The sequence below is a fragment of the Eptatretus burgeri genome, chromosome 6, assembly GCF_056783735.1.
Source record: "Eptatretus burgeri isolate ZD-2024b chromosome 6, Ebu_testis_v1, whole genome shotgun sequence".
Lineage (NCBI taxonomy): Eukaryota > Metazoa > Chordata > Myxini > Myxiniformes > Myxinidae > Eptatretus > Eptatretus burgeri.
In genome coordinates this window covers 64,455,677-64,472,214 of record NC_140966.1, presented here as the reverse complement: position 1 = coordinate 64,472,214, position 16,538 = coordinate 64,455,677, and the positions used below count along the sequence as shown (strand labels likewise).

Here is a 16,538-nt window from a genome sequence, read left to right as displayed (position 1 = left end):
TGTTCATTGTTTATACTTGTTTGTGCCACAAATATACGTGCCTTGTATTAATTATCATTGTTTATGTTCATTGTTTATGCTTGTTTGTGTGCTGTATCACGTGATTGGGTATTCGTATATCATGCCTCGCCCGCTAGGGGTGGCAGGAATGTACATCCGGACGCGCAATAAAGCGGAGTTGATGCCAACACTTGCTTCTCGTGTTCCACTGCACCTCGTACACCATAGTTGGCTGACGAGGATGGTTGAAAACGGACATGTGCCCGTTTTCGTCGGAGACGACTTCGAATTGTTTTTGGAGCAATTGGGATGCTATTTCCACGCGAATGATGTGGTCGACGAGAGCAAACAGAAGTCTATTTTGCTCGCCTCGCTATCGGTGGAGCATTATCGACTACTGAGTGATTTGGTGGCGCCGGACAAGCCCCGTGATGACAGGCTGTCGTTTCGGGACATTGTGGAGAAGATGAAAGCACACATGGCGCCGGAGAAGTCATTACAGCTCGCTTGATACCAGTTCGATCGCCTCTCGAAAGGTGCAGAGGAGCGCGTCGCTGATTTCATGGCGCGAGTGAAGCATTCGTCCGTGGCATGCAAGTTCACGGCGGGAGAGTGTCCGGCTCGGCTCAGAGATCGTTTTACTGCTGGTTTACAAGATGCGAAGATGGTTTCGGCGGTTCTACGGCTGAAAGGTGAAGCCATTACATTCGACTCGGCAGTCAGTACGGCTTCAGCGGTCGAGCAGACTCGCGGAGAGGTTCGGACCATCACCGGCCACGCGGGGTCGCGAGCACCCCGAGACACGCGCACGACCTTCGGTGCGGGTCGGACGTCGCCACGCGGCCGCACGTGCGGCGAGGTGACCCCGCGGACGTGTTTGGGATGCGGAGGTCGACACCTGCGCCGTGCGTGCCCGTATAAAGGCACCGTGTGTTTAAATTGTCACAAGGTGGGTCATCTGAAGCGTGTGTGCCGTGGGGCGCCGGCCACCGTTAAGGTCATGGACCGCGATGTGCGAGGCGACCCGGGGCGGAACCGGCGGCCCTTGATGGGCCTGTTTTCAAATGGCCCGGTGGCAGCGCGCCCGATGACGGTGGAAATCGAAGTGAACAAAACGCCGATCACGTTTCAGGTTGATACGGGAGCGGCTGTGTCGATCATCGGCGAACAGACTGCGCGTAGACTCAACGGCCTGAAGCTTATCAGGTCAAACCTCACGCTGTTTACGTACACCCGCGAGAAGATAACGCCAGTCGGGATGGCAGACGTGTCTGTGCGGTACCAAAGCCAGGTCGCCACGCTTCCGTTGTACGTCGTGCGGGGGAGGGCCGAGACTGGCTCGGCCGAGACTGGCTGTCCCGCATCAGGCTAGACTGGGCCGCCGTGCACCTTGTGCAACCCGTGCCGAGACGATGGGAGGATCAGTTGGAGAAGATTCTTCAAAGACATCAAGGTTTGTTTTGCGACGACCTTGGGAAGCTCAAGGGCGTGGAGGGAAAGCTCTTCCTGAAGGAGGGGGTGGTTCCTCGTTTTTTAAGCCACGACCGGTGCCGTATGCCCTGCGGGACAAGGTCAAGGGTGAACTAGATAGGCTGGAGGCCTGTGGAGTGATCGAACGGGTGTCGTACTCAGATTGGGCCACCCCGGTTGTCACGGTGCTGAAACGGAATGGAGACGTCCGATTGTGCGCGGACTTCAAATCCACGGTTAACCCGGGGCTCAGCGTGGAGCAATATCCACTGCCGTCAATCGATGAAATATATGCGCGATTGGCGGGGAGTCAATACTTCACGAAGCTCGACCTGCGTGATGCATATTTTCACCTGGCGATGGATCCCGGGAGTAGCAAGCTTTTGACAATCGACACGTGTCAAGGGCTCTATCGATATACCCGACTCTGTTTTGGGATTGCTTTGGCCCCGGCCTTGTGGCAGAAAGCCATGGATCAGGTTTGCATTGGCCTGCCTGCTCAGACCTACCTGGACAATGTGCTCATTGCGGGGAAAACGGCCGACGAGAACATTGCCCAAGTGCTGACAAAGCTAGAACCGTGCGGCCTGCGCTTGAACAGGAACAAGTGCACGTTCTTCAAGCAGCGCTTGGAATACCTCGGACACATCATCACGCTGGAGGGGCTGTTGAAAGGTCCTCGGAAGGTGGAGGCGATTCAACACATGCCACCGCCTCGCGACAAGACGCAGCTGCGCTCGTTCATTGGTATGGCCCAGTATTACCAAAGGTTCGTGCGCGGGCTCAGCTCACAACTTGCGCCGTTAACACGGTTGCTCAGAAAGGACGAGCGCTGGGCTTGGGGGCCTGCACACCAGGCGTCATTCGACCGTGTCAAGCGGCTGCTCACAGAGGATACGGTCCTCGTGCACTACGAGCCTGCGCGTCCGCTCTTATTGGCATGCGACAGCTCTGCATATGGCATCGGGGCAGTGCTCTCCCACAGGATGGACGATGGTTCCGAGCGGCCTGTTTGTTTTGCATCCCGGACCCTGTCCGCAGCAGAGCGGGAATATGCCCAGATCGAGCGCGATGCTCTCAGCCTCGTCTGGGGGGTGCAGAAGTTTCATCAATACCTGCTGGGGCGACATTTCACTTTGCAGACGGATCACAAACTGCTTCAATTCATCCTGAGACTCGAACGCGGGGTACCGGTGGTAGCGGCCGCGCGAATACAGCGGTGGTGTCTGTTTCTTGCTGCTTACGATTATGATATTCAGTTCCGAAGCACCGAGAAGCATGCTAACTGCGACGGGCTCTCACACTTGCCGTGTGTGGAGGGTCCAGCTGCATATGAGTCGGCCGACCAGGTCGATGTGTTCGCGCTGGGCCAGCTCCAAAGCGGGCCGATCACGGCCAGACAGGTCGCGGTGGAATCGGTTCATGATCCGGTGCTCGCCCGTGTCGTCCAGGCGATTTCTATGGAGAATTGAAGCGATCTCCCTTCGACACCGGCATTTCAACCTTTTACGTCACGCGCATCGGAGCTGTCGTTGGTCCAACGGTGCGTTATGTGGGGAATGAGGACGGTGATTCCACCGAAGTTCAGGCAGCGGTGTTTGGAAGAACTGCATGTCAGTCACCTTGGCATCGTGAAGACCAAGAGTCTTGCTCGTAGCCTGTTGTGGTGGCCGGGGGTTGGACAAAGACATTGAGCAGTTAGTTAAGCGTTGCGCCACGTGTCAAACAGATGCTGATAACCCGCGTCGAGCCTCGGGGCTATGGCCGACCCCAGACTTAGCCTGGCAGAGGGTCCATGTAGATTTTGCGGGGCAGGTTAATGGCAAAATGTTTTTGATTGTGATCGATGCATTCTCTAAATGGCCGGAGGTTGTTGTAATGCAGCATACATCAGCAAACATTACAGTGGAGAAACTGCGGACGATCTTTGCTAATAAAGGATTACCGGAGATCCTGGTCTCTGATAACGGTTCGCAGTTCATCGCAGGTGTATTTGATGAGTTTATTCGACATCTAAGGTCTGCACCGTATCATCCTGAGACGAATGGGCAGGCTGAGTCGTTTGTTAAGATGTTGAAACGGGCTTTGCGCAGGGGGGGAGGGGGGGTGTTGCACCTGTGCAGACGGTGGTCGATGCCTTTTTGCTCCATTACAGGAACGCGAATCATCCTGTCACGGGTGATTCGCCTGCCATTCGTCTCTATGGACGGGCATTGCGGTCCAGACTGGATTTGCTGCGACCTGGAGGGTCGGGGAGTGGGACGGTGTCGCGTCCGACGCTGCTGCGCGGTTTCGATGTGAGACAGTGGGTAATGGTGCGCGATTATTTCCACGGTTCCAAATGGGTGCCAGCTGTGGTCTCTGTGATACTGGGCCCGGCAAATTGCATGGTGCGGACTGATGGTGGGGAGGTGTGGAAGCGGCACGTGGACCAAATGCATGATCGCTGTTCAGCGTCAGCCCCCCCCACACCCCCCCCGGGCCGAACGATGTGGGACCCCCACCTGTAATGTCGCCGTGGCCAGACGTTGTATCGCCAGGGCCGGATGTGCCGACGCCCAGGGGGTCTTCGCCTGATTCAGTCCTGCCCGGGGACGTCGGGCAGGCTGGTTGGCCGGGGGCGGTTGTTATTGCGGATGGCGCGAGTCCGGCGAGGGTGTCACCTCGACCAAGCCGGGAGGCATCTGAGCCTGGACTGTCTGGTGGCACTGCCCGTCCGAGGCGGGTCAGGGTGCGGCCGTGGTACTTGGAGGATTATGAGTGTTGATTGGTTTCGGTTGGTCATGTTATGATTGTCCTTTCATCATTTGACTTGTCATTTTACGAGGGGAGGAGTGTGCTGTATCACGTGATTGGGTTTTCGTATATCATGACTCGCCCGCGAGGGGTGGCAGGAATGTAGATCCGGACGCGCAATAAAGCGGAGTTGATGCTAACACTCTTGCTTTTCGTGTTCCACTGCACCTCGTACACCATAGTTTGTGCCACAGATATACTTTCTCTGTATTAATTATCATTGTTTATGTTCATTGTTTATACTTGTTTGTGCCAAAAATATACGTTCCTTATGTTAATTATCATTGTTTATGTTCATTGTTCATGCTTGTTTGTGCCACAAATATATGTGCCTTGTATTAATTATAATTATCATTGTGTATGTTCATTGTTTATTCTTGTTTGTGCCATAAATATACCTGCCTTGTATTAATTATCATTGTTTATGTTCATTGTTTATCCTTGTTTGTGCCACAAATATACCTGCCTTGTATTAATTATCATTGTTTATCTGGTGGTCGTCCACCAGACGGCGGTCTCCTTGGGTTAACCTGAGGCGGTCCCTTCGGGTGGGTGCCTGGAATGTCCTATCCCTAAGAGAGGATGATCACCTGTCTCTGTTATCATCTGAGCTCAAGCGTTTGGACATCGGGATTGCAGCTCTCTCTGAGGTTCGGAGACCGGATTGCGGCGAGATCATGGTGGGTAGTTACACCTACTATTGGTCTGGTCGCTCTGATGGTTACCATACCCAAGGAGTTGCTGTAGCTGTGTCCAATAAGCTGACTCCAATGATAATTGAGGTAACACCAGTCAACGAGCGTATTATGAGATTAAGGATTCATCACTCCTTAGGTGTCATTTCCCTGGTCTCTGTTTATGCTCCGACTGAGGCGAGTGATCTCACCGTGAAGGATGTATTCTACGCCACACTCGAGTCTGTGGTTGATCAGTGCCCCAGACGAGATACACTTCTAGTCTTGGGGGATTTCAATGCATCGACTGGAACTGATAGGGATGGTTATGAGGTGTGTTGGTCCCCATGGGTCAGGAACTATGAACCAGAATAGCACTAAGTTCCTTGACTTTGCAAGAAGTCATGGACTTAGGGTGGCTGGTTCATGGTTTCAGCGCCCACAAGCTCATCGCTGGACTTGGGATTCCAACGCTGGCAGTGTGGCAAAGGAGATTGACCATGTCCTCATTGACGGTCGTTGGAGGATGATCCAGAACTGCAGGGTCTACTGGAGTGCTCAGTTCCTCAATACTGACCACAGGCTTGTTGTAGCAACTCTAAAGCTGCACCTTAAATCCTGGAGAATGGTACCATCCCAGCCTAGGCTGGATGTTGCCAAGCTCAGGGATGAGAGAGTAGCTGAGGAGTTTGTGAACAGGCTGAGTGGACACTTGGGGGGGGGGGGGTCTGGGTGCTTTGTGGCGTCCTGAAGAGTTGTGGAGCGCCTTCAAGACCACCGTCCTTGATGTTGCCGGTGTATGCCTTGGAGCTCACCTCAGGGCAAAGAAGAATTTTGTCTCTCAAGGGACACTAGATACCATTGACCAGAGTCGCAGGGCCAGGCTGAATGGCAGAGCTGAGCTGTTCAGGGAGCTGAGGCATAAAACTGTACGTGCACTGAGGGTGGACAAGGAGGCCCATGTGCGAGGAATCTGTGAGGGGGTAGAGCATCACCTGTGGACAGGTGATTCTCGTCCCGCTTACAGGGGAATTCGCGCATTACGTTCATCCAAGCCCATCCCTCGGAGCACTGCAGTTCGAGCAGAGAGTGGTAGGCTCTTGACAGATGAGTCTGAAGTGAAGGCCCGCTGGGCCGGTTACTTTGAGCGGTTGTACCAGGCTGATCCCCCAGCTGTCGAGTTGGACGTCAAGGGTGTTACAATCCCTGTTGCTGACCCTCGAATCAACTGTGGTCCACCTTCGCTTGTGGAAACACGGGCTGCGGTGAACCAGTTGAAACGGGGCAAAGTTCCAAGGATCTGTGGCATCCATGCTGAACTTCTCAAGGCTGGTGGAAATGCTGCACTCGTGTCGTTGCATGCAGTTTTGTGCTCTGCCTGGAACACAGGCATCATCCCAACTGACTGGAAGAGGGGCCTTGTTGTCCCTCTCTGGAAAGGGAAGGGTGATCGCCAAGACTGCAACAACTACCGAGGGGTGAAGCTGCTCTCAGTGCCGGGCAAGGTCTTTGCTCGGATAATTCTTGATAGGGTTCGCCACCATCTGCTTGAGCACCAGCGTCCAGAGCAGTCAGGCTTTACACCAAAGAGGTCAACGATTGACCGTATCCTTGCACTTCGTGTCCTCACCGAATGCAGACGAGAGTTTCGGCAGAGGCTGCTTGCAGCCTACGTTGATCTCTGTAAAGCGTTCGATTCAGTGAATCGGGATGTCCTCTGGAGGATTCTTGGTCTTCGTGGGGTGCCACCAAAACTGATCGATCTAATGTCTGAACTCTACTCTGGTACTGAGAGTGCTGTGAAGTGTGGTGGTACCATCTCTGACTTATTTCCAGTTGTTACTGGAGTTCATCAGGGATGTGTACTTGCCCCCACACTTTTCAGCACTTGTATGGACTGGATTTTAGGGAGGATGTCAGAGAGATCAAGTTGCGGTGCATCGTTTGGCAATGTCAAGATCTCGGACCTTGATTTTGCAGATGATGCAGTCATCTTTGCGGAGTTTTTCGACATCCTCTTGGGGGCCCTCGAGGTGCTGAATGAGGAGTCGGAGCCGTTGGGATTACGGGTTTCTTGGGTCAAAACTAAGATCCAGGCCTTCGGTGACATCTTGGATGCTGCTGTCCTGTCTGTGTCTGTTTGTGGTGAGGATGTTGTGGTCGTGGAGAGATTCACTTACCTTGGCAGTGATATTCATGTCTCTGCTGGCTGCGAGTCAGAGGTCAATAGACGTCTGGGTCGGGCCTGGGGAGTCATGGATTCACTGGATCATGGGGTGTGGCGCTGCCGGTACCTGTGCGGGAGGACGAAAGTCCGAGTCTTCAGGTCCTTGGTACTTCCAGTCTTGCTCTATGGGTGCGAGACTTGGACTCTGACCAAGGATCTGAGACGGAGACTTAATTCCTTTGGTACCAGGTCTCTTCGGAGAATCCTCGGCTCTCGCTGGTCGGATTTTGTGTCCAACGAGCGGTTGCTGAGAGAGACTCAGATGAGATTTGTTACCTGCATAGTCCGTGAGCGTGAGTTGCGGCTGTATGGACATGTGGCTCGTTTTCCTGACGCTGATCCTGCTCACCAGATTCTCTCAGCGAGGGAGTCTCATGAGTGGAGGAGGCCAGTGGGCCGACCACGTGCCTCATGGTTGCAGCAGGTTGACCATCATCTCAAGGAGATGGGGATGGGCCTGGCATCTGCCTGGGGGATGGCCAGACGGAGGCCTCTGGAGTACCGGCGGAAAGTGGACGCAGCGACGCGCTGTTCTGGCACATGCTCCCATTCCTGACCTGTTTATGTTCATTGTTTATACTTTTTTGTGCCACAAATATACGTGCTCTGTATTAATTATCATTGTTTATGTTCATTGTTTATACTTGTTTGTGCCACAAATATACATGCTCTGTATTATCATTGTTTATGTTCATTGTTTATGCTTGTTTGTGCCAAAAATAAACGTTCCTTCTATTAATTATCATTGTTTATGTTCATTGTTCATTCTTGTTTGTGCCACAAATATACCTGCCTTGTATTAATTATCATTGTTTATGTTCATTGTTTATTCTTGTTTGTGCCACAAATATACCTGCCTTGTATTAATTATCATTGTTTTATGTTCATTGTTTTTGCTTGTTTGTGCCACAAATATATGAGGCCCCGTGAGGAGGAGTGATGTTAGCGACATTTTTTTAATGATACGATGATGATAGGCTCGGATGATAGGGGAAGGGTTAAAATAGTGCTGTATGGCATTAACTCCAAAATGGCCGATGTGGCCCTTGCATCACTCCTCCTCGCGGAACCTCATATGTGCCTTGTACTAATTATTGTATCTGTAAAATGTCCCTTGTGAATATCTGCTTCATAATCATTACCTTACTTGTTGTAAATAAATGCTTGCTGTATGTTTGTAAGCTTATTTCCAACCTGTTTGAGTGTCTGATTTCCTTCATTGGTTTGATATAGTGTGTGTACAAATAGATAGATGACATGTTTCCCCCAGCGATTACTTAAACAACTAACCAACGTCCATCCACGGTTCACTCGCCCATTAAATAAATTCCACAAATTAAATAAACTGGTCAACTTTGACGGTGCGGTTCCCAAATTAGTACCACCAAACCACCGGTAAGGTAATGCGAAGCTAAGGAATGAGGACCCTGCTCAGTTTGGTAGTTTCAATTGGCATCCGCGGTTGCTCAGCAACCCACCGGATCGCAGAGTTATCCGTCCGGAGGTCGGGGAGAGTCCGAGAAGTCCCCCTCGTGGTATCTCCCAAACCCTGGTTCTGTAATGATATTGTAATTGGCTCCATCTGTCTGTCCGTCCATCTCCTAAACGGTTGGGCAGAAATTCACCCAACTTGGTAGTTATGATAACCACATTGCAAGAAGGTGTAAGAGCAGTATCATTGTTGGCCCTGGTGTGGGGTCAGAAGGTGTAATACCAAAAAAGTGCAATTCTGGGCACATTTTAAAACATATTTTTAATGAAACTGTGTATATACAATCAACATTGGGGCACGTGTGAAATATGTAATGATTTTTGGAGATTTGACCCCCAGTTTATGCCCCAGGGTTGTGGGGACTTTGTCACAGGGTGGTCAAAACAGAAGATTTTTTTTTAACTCATAATTTGATATTGGATCATTCCTGGTGAAACTTTTTGCCATTTTTAACCTCCGCCATCGAAGATGGATGGAGGTGACTGTTTTCACCCCTGTCTGTTTGTTTGTTTGTTAACAGTATTACGGAAAAATCTCCTGGACAGATATTGACGAAACTTGGTGGGGGGATAAGGTATGGTCGAAGGATCATGCCATTAGATTTTGAACTTGGTCCAAAAAAAAAAACTGAAAATTTTGGAACTTTTTTTCAAAAAAATTTCGATTTTATTTGAAAAATATTTAAAAAAATTTTTGCATTTCTACATGTTTTAAGTGATTTCCAACCCCCAAAAAAAATTTGTTAGAGAAAAAAAAACCAAATTTTGCAACTTTTTTTTCAAAAAAATTTCGATTTTATTTTTTTGGCATTCTACATGCGCGTCCATCTAGTCTAGTTTATTCAATCGTGGTTCACTAGAGTCTGATCCGTTTTGACCTACAATGAATGGGATATCAGGTTCACTTAAGTGACCTAGCAGTATTGGCGGCGGAGGTTTTGCACTCTACCGAGTGCTCCCTCTCCAGTTCAACTTTGTTTTGGGTGGGAAGTGTGGGGATTTGCAATGGCGCACCATCGACTTCGCTCGAATTGTTTGAAGTTGTCAAGACTGTTATTGCGCTATTATTTGAGTATCCATAATGAATGAATCCTGCCTTCTTGTAGAAGGTATATTTGCCAAAGTCTTTCACTAACCGATTGTCCAGGCCTGACATTCAACTGAAGATGGCAGTAATTTATCAGGAGTACCGGCAATGACTCGCCTCCCTCTTTGCCAAAAACCCTGTGGGGTCTTTAATGTCCATCAGCTAATGCTAACAGACGGGACACCTGGCTTGACATTCCAAGTGCGGCACAGCTTGTGATGCACTGCTCGGCCTGCAGAGCACCAATTCGACAGTTTATAGTCTGATCGGGAATCTAACCGAGATTAGACGGCTCGGAGGCAAGTGACATACAAAAGACTATGTGCGGTTTCTAAGATGGCATTAAAATTGAGACATGCAAAGGAGAAGGATGGTAAAACATGGTGGTGACTACACAGATGTTGTAATTTATCAGAGGGTGAAAATGACGATGATAATCCTGTTGTCCTTTCTGAAACAGTAACAGATTATCCATCCATCCATCCATCCATCCATTGGGACCATACTCTGCAGAGCGTTGGTGCTGCCTAAGCAGTCTCCTTGGCTATTGGGCACAATCCTGGACAGGACGCCACTCCGACACAGGATACCAGCAAGCTGGTACTCATTTTGCCGACCTCGGAAGGATGACAGGCTGAGTCAACCCCACCTGGTATTACTTCAACAGCTGAGCAGGATTTTAACTCGGGACCCTAGGATCACAAACCCACCACTCTCGCTATTAAGCCAACACCAGGTTCACAGATTAATTATCCATTGCATAGAAATGAAGTTCACAACATAGTTTTGCCCACTTTTGTCACTGATTTTTTTTTTTCTTCTACACTGGTACTGTATTCTTTTTATTCTGTTTTTTTTATGAATAATTAGCTTTTTGTTCCAGGATTAAGGAACAAATTCCACAAATTGCACGTATTTATTTCCATCACATACATGCACTTTGATGTGGCTGATTGAATGTAAGGTTATTTTGGTTGTAATAATCCAAATACCATGTTCTAATGAAGTTTATTCCCACCCCTGCCCTCTCTTTACAGAGATTTTAATTCTTTAAAGAAAGAAAATGTTTATGAAAACAACAAACTGGTGGGTTTTATTGAGTATTTCTGAAAACTGAAGGATGACACACACACACACACACACACACATTGTGCACAAGCCTCGGTGACGCAATGGTTAGTGTCCACTCTGAGTCTGAGAAGGCAGCGGTTCAAACCCTGGCCGAGTCCTACCAAAGACTTTAAAAATGGTACGTGCTGCTTCCTTGCTTGATGCATAGCGTTTACTGTAAAAGGATAGAGCACGGACAAACAACAATAGGTTAGTCATAATGGAGGATGCTTTGATGTGTCAAATGGCCTCCTCCTGCATCGAAGTTCCTTGTTAGGGAGCTCATTATTGTTATCGATGATTTTCCCTGCCTGCAAAACACCAAGGTGATAGGTTATAGCTGGGTTGTGATTTGAACCCTGGCGAGACAGCTCAGAGGCTCGGGTGCGTAACTCTAGTCTTGGCTATCCTGCCAGCCCTTATTCTGTCATCTGAAACACGTAATTTGCTGTATGTCTGTCTGACCCTGATACATTCGGTCGTTATTTATCCAATCTCAACCAAACTTGACAGGAGGATTAAAGGATATGTTGGAGGTTATAGCGACTTCATTTGCCCCATTCCCCTAAGGGGGTTTTCCACCTTGGATAAAATGATTGTATGTAGGAATTAAGAAGATATTAAAGTTAAAATGCACTTCCTGTTCAGTTGTAGCCTGGGAAATATGCATAATCGCTTCTATCCTTGCACTGATTCGGAAACGTCGTTAACTTTGCAATCAACACCTAAACAGGGTGGAAGTGTGATCGGGCCTCATGATGATCAGGACCCTTGCAGCAAGTCCTGGTATGGCACATGGTTTTACAGCTGCATACCAGTTGGGAGGTAATTGGTTCACGAGCGCCAGCCAGAGTGACCACTATATTCGTTATGTCTGTGTGTCTGTCTGTGTGTCTGTCTGTCCAGAGCATAACTCCGTGGACTTTGCTCCGATGTTGATGAAACTTGGTTATCTGTTCGATATCAATGTCGAGTTGTGTTTTCCTGGATGAGGGCGTGCGACGCCCATTGTGGGCGGAGCCACGCCCAAAAAATAGTAGGGTAGTCGGATTAAAAATCTTTCTTCTCCGAGGGAATTGACTGAATGGAATGGGTTCTTCGGTATTTGAATAGCAAAATGAATTTTCTAAAACTCCTCGTTGTCCGATTTTTCATTTTCGTCCCAAGGTCGAGGTCACAAGGTCAAAAACTTAGAAAATTGTGAATTTTGACATAAAAATCATACGACCGCCAAAACTTTGAGAGCTAGGATGACAATATTTTTTTATGCATAATCTTGAGGTCATTCCCCACCTAAAGCCACTGTCACACCTTGACGTTTTAGCCAGTGTATGGCAACGTATCAAAATGTATGTAAAACGCTGGCGTACGCTGAACTATTGATGTTTTTTTTCCAGTTTTGGGCGTATTCATAACGAGTTGGACGTATGCATAACGTATTCGTAACGTACACAGAACGTTTCGATAACATAAAGATAACTTATACCAACGAATGCTTAGCGTGTTGTCGGCATTCACAACCTATGCCCAACGATAGTGTAACTTTTGCATAGCGCGGCAGCGTATCGCCGACGATCACATGGCGTAGCCTATTAAAAGGCTGCGGCTCGACGATTCAAATCGTAACCGCACTAGACATCGAAGTGTCAAGCGCTGTCACACCTTGACATTTTAGCCAGCGCATGCCGACGTATGAAAAATTTGCCGAATACGCTGGCATACGTCGAATACGTTATGGGTAAGTTTTGTATACATTAAGAGCATGCTGAAGCACACTGGCGTACGTCGTAGTACGCCACGTACGTCGACAAATTTTAAGCATGCTGAAAATTTTTTGATGTATGACGCACACGTTCTGCATACGCTGGCCATAAGTTGTAGGCACGTTATGTGATGGTTGACACACGTCGACACCCGTTACTTGTAAGTTACTCATAAGTCTAAACACGTCGAGGTATTGTTTAGCGTACCCGAAACTTATTTTGAACCTATGAGTAACGTGCTTTGAACCTATGTGTAACGTATCTCCAACGCATATTGACGTATGTAGATGTATTTTACGTCTTCCGGACGACCACAGAACTCACTGAACGTGTTACTAACTTACAGCTACCGTATAATGGCGTATTGGCAGCATTTAGGGGAATTGGTATATAAAAATTGGGTTCACACAGGAGGAACCCGTTAGTGTTCCAGACTCCATGGTTGTTTTTTTTTATTTTTTTATTTTTTTTTTCTTCGGCATGACGGTGATGTTGACACTTCGATTTCTAGTGCGGTTATGATTTAAATCGTTGAGCGGCAGCCTATTAATGATATTATATTATAACCACACTAGAAATCGAAGTGTCAACATCACCATCATGCCGAAGAAAAAAAAAAACCATGGAGTCTGGAACACTGACGCTAAACATTACCTCGACGTGTTTCAACTTATGAGTAACTTACAAGTAACATGTGTCAACGATCGCGTAACGTGCCTACAACTTATGGCCAGCGTATGCGAAACATGTGAGTCATATGCTGGCATACGTCGAAAAATTTTGAGCATGTTAAAATTTTTCTACGAGCTTGGCATACTACGACGTATGCCAGCATGCTCTTAACGTATACAAAACTTACCCATAACGTATTCAACGTGTGCCAGCGTTTTTCACAATTTTTTTCATACATCGGCATACGCTGGCTAAATCGTCAAGGTGTGACAGCGGCTTGATATAAAGTCTTGAAACCATTTTGCTCTATCTCGAACACCTTGCCCGTGGCACCCCCTTCAAGTTTGTTTTTACGCTGATTTCATCAAAGTATGGATAATCCGAGGAGTGCGAAATGACATATAGCCTATATGACGTTATATTGTTCCTGGAATGTTCCAGAGGAAGTTTTGCACCAAAGGTCATGATCCTTGACCTTTGACCTTTAAAGGCCACAAACGTAAAATTTTCAAAGTTGTGGTTTTCGACTTTCTTCGACGAACTAACTCCAATAGGCTATAGCACGTATCCTGTTTCCTTATTTTAATGTCCACAACATTGTTTTGTGACCTTTTAAAGGTTATGCAAAGGTCAAATTTTGAAAGTTGTTAAACGAAACCGGGTTTTCGACATTTTGCAGTTGTTGATTGAAGGTCACGATAATTTATTATAACTTGGTCAAAAATTATCACATTGTCTCATCCTTGACTTCTGAAACAATCTACATCGTCAAATACCGCTCGTGAACCATCGTCGTCTTCAGATTTGTACTTGATTATAATCTCACAATAGAAAGTTTCCTTTCTTCCATATTGATTGAAAGTTTCCTTTCTTACACGTTTATTTGCGATTCACTCTTTCAGGTCTTCGTCTTATTGTTATTTCATTTTTATCCCCCGTTGGACTTGGTCCGAAACGGGCTTATGGATTTGGTCTCTATTTTCGTGTCCGTCCGCAACCATATCTCAGGCATCTATGGACTGATTTTATTCGTACTTGGCTCAAAGACAACGCATGATGGTATACATATGCACGTCATTTCTTTTTTTTTTGACATCAGATCCAAGATGGCCGACTGATGACCATTTTAGTTGTAAAAAAAACCCTTTGTCGAACATGTCCTCAACTATTTCTCAGACATGCATTTACCAATCTTGTTCAAACTTGGCACTCAGGTAATGAATGATGGCTTACATCTGCATGTCCTTTCCTTTCGACATCAAGTCCAATATGGCTGACTGGCGGCCATTCGATTTTTAAAAATAAAACTAGAACGGACACTCGTAGAGCGCATACCTTCGCCGCAGCCACTAGTTACCTTTGTATTAAGTTGTCCACAACGCATCTCAATACAAATATGCATTTCGTGACCCCCCCATGACCTTTGACCCACAACCGCTACCTAGGGTGACAATAGTACTATATCTTGTGTCATTTCAGAAGATGGGGAATTGAACACTGAACAATTTGGAGTTAATTTGATGTAAATCGGAAACATATTAACCGTTTTCATCATGAAAAAACGATGTTGACCTTTTTGTGATCTTGACCTTTGATCCGATCACTCCCAAAATCTAATGGATGTGTCCTTTCATGATGCCAAACAAATCCAAAACAATTAAAGCCTCTCTGCGTTTTTGTTATTTTTGCGTTAAGTTGTCCACAACGCTTTCCGATATAAATGTGAATTTGTGTGACCCCCTTGACCTTTGACCCCCAACCGCTGCCTTGGGTGACAAAAGTACTATACCATGTGTCATATTAGAGGATGGGAAATTTAATTTTGAACATTTTGGAGTTAATTTGCTGTAAATCAAAACAAAATTGACAATTTAATCGCGAAAAAACGATTTTGACCTTTTTGTGACCTTGACCTTAACCTTTGATCCAATCGGTCCCAAAATCGAATCGATTTGTCCTCTCCTGATGCCAAACACATCCACAAAATTTCATGACAATCTGCGAAGTGGTTTTTGTGTAATGTTGTCCACAACGCTTCCCAATCAAAAACTCCATTTTGGTGACCCCCTTGACCTTTGACTTCCACAGACTAACTAGGGTTGTAAACACTATACCATACGCTATATCAGTGGATCGGGATTTGAATACTGAACATTTTGGACTTAATTTGATGTAAATCGGAACAAAATTGACACTTTAATCGCAAAAAAACGATTTTGACCTTTTTGTAACCTTGACCTTGACCTTTGATCCGATCGCTCCCAAAAGCTTCGCCTGGCGTCCTTGAGTAACTGCACATCATCTCTGAAAATTTCATGCAAATCGGTCCAGCAGTTTTTGCGCAATGTTGTCCGCACACATATTTACCAATAAATAAATACACAGGGGTCAATACAATACCTTCGTCAAATGAAGTTTGCGAAGGTAATAACGGTGTTGAACACGTCCTCAACCATTTCTTAGACCTGCATTTACCTATGTTGTTCAAACTTGGCACACAGATAGGTAATTATGGCTTGCATACGCATGTCATTTTGTTTCGAGATCAGATCCAAGATTGCCGACTGACGGCCATTTTAATTGTAAAAAAAAAAAAAACCCCAATGTTGAACACGTCCTCAACCATTTCTCGGACATGCATTAAACCGATGTTCAAACTTGACACCCAGATAATGAATGATGGCTTTTGTATGCACGTCATTTTGTTTCAACATCAAATCCAAGATGCTGAATGGTGGCCATTTTGTTATTTAAATGTGTCCCCATCCATTTCTCAGACATGCATCGTCCGATTTTGTTCAAATTTGGCACAAGCACAGCACATGATGGCATACACATTACACATGCCCCTCACTTTATTTTGTGATCTGATCAAAGATGGCTATCTGTACACCAGTGGACATTTTAGTTGTACATAAATATGGGCTCGCTCTTTAACTCCATGTGGCAAAATTACTAAAACAACAGGGGCTATGACATTTTGTCTTTATTACTTATTAGCTCTGCCACCGAAGGTGATGTAAGTTATGTTTTCACCCCTCTCTGTCTGTCTGTTTGTTTGTCTGTGTGCAGGATATCTCAAAAAGTTGCAGACGGATCCGGATGAAATTTGGTTGGCAGGTTGTGTGTGTGACGAGGACGAATTGATTATATTTTGGTGAAGATCCAGATCTGGATCCGATAATTATTTCAAGTGTTTCTTCACAATTGAGAGATAGGGCTAAACTAATATATAGCACGATATCTCA

The 16,538-nt window shown here is 46.8% G+C and overlaps 1 protein-coding gene across 6 annotated transcripts in view; it reads left to right on the top strand.

Annotated features, from left to right (window-relative positions):
* LOC147024956 (MICAL-like protein 1) overlaps nt 1-16,538 on the top strand; it is a 43,094-nt gene that overhangs the window by 8,153 nt on the left and 18,403 nt on the right. For all 6 annotated transcript variants that reach the window (XM_085885406.1, XM_085885408.1, XM_085885407.1 and 3 more), the window contains exon 2: nt 10,783-10,831. In XM_085885406.1, coding sequence (XP_085741532.1) covers nt 10,783-10,831 — 49 coding nt within the window. The remainder of the gene's footprint in view (nt 1-10,782; nt 10,832-16,538) is intronic.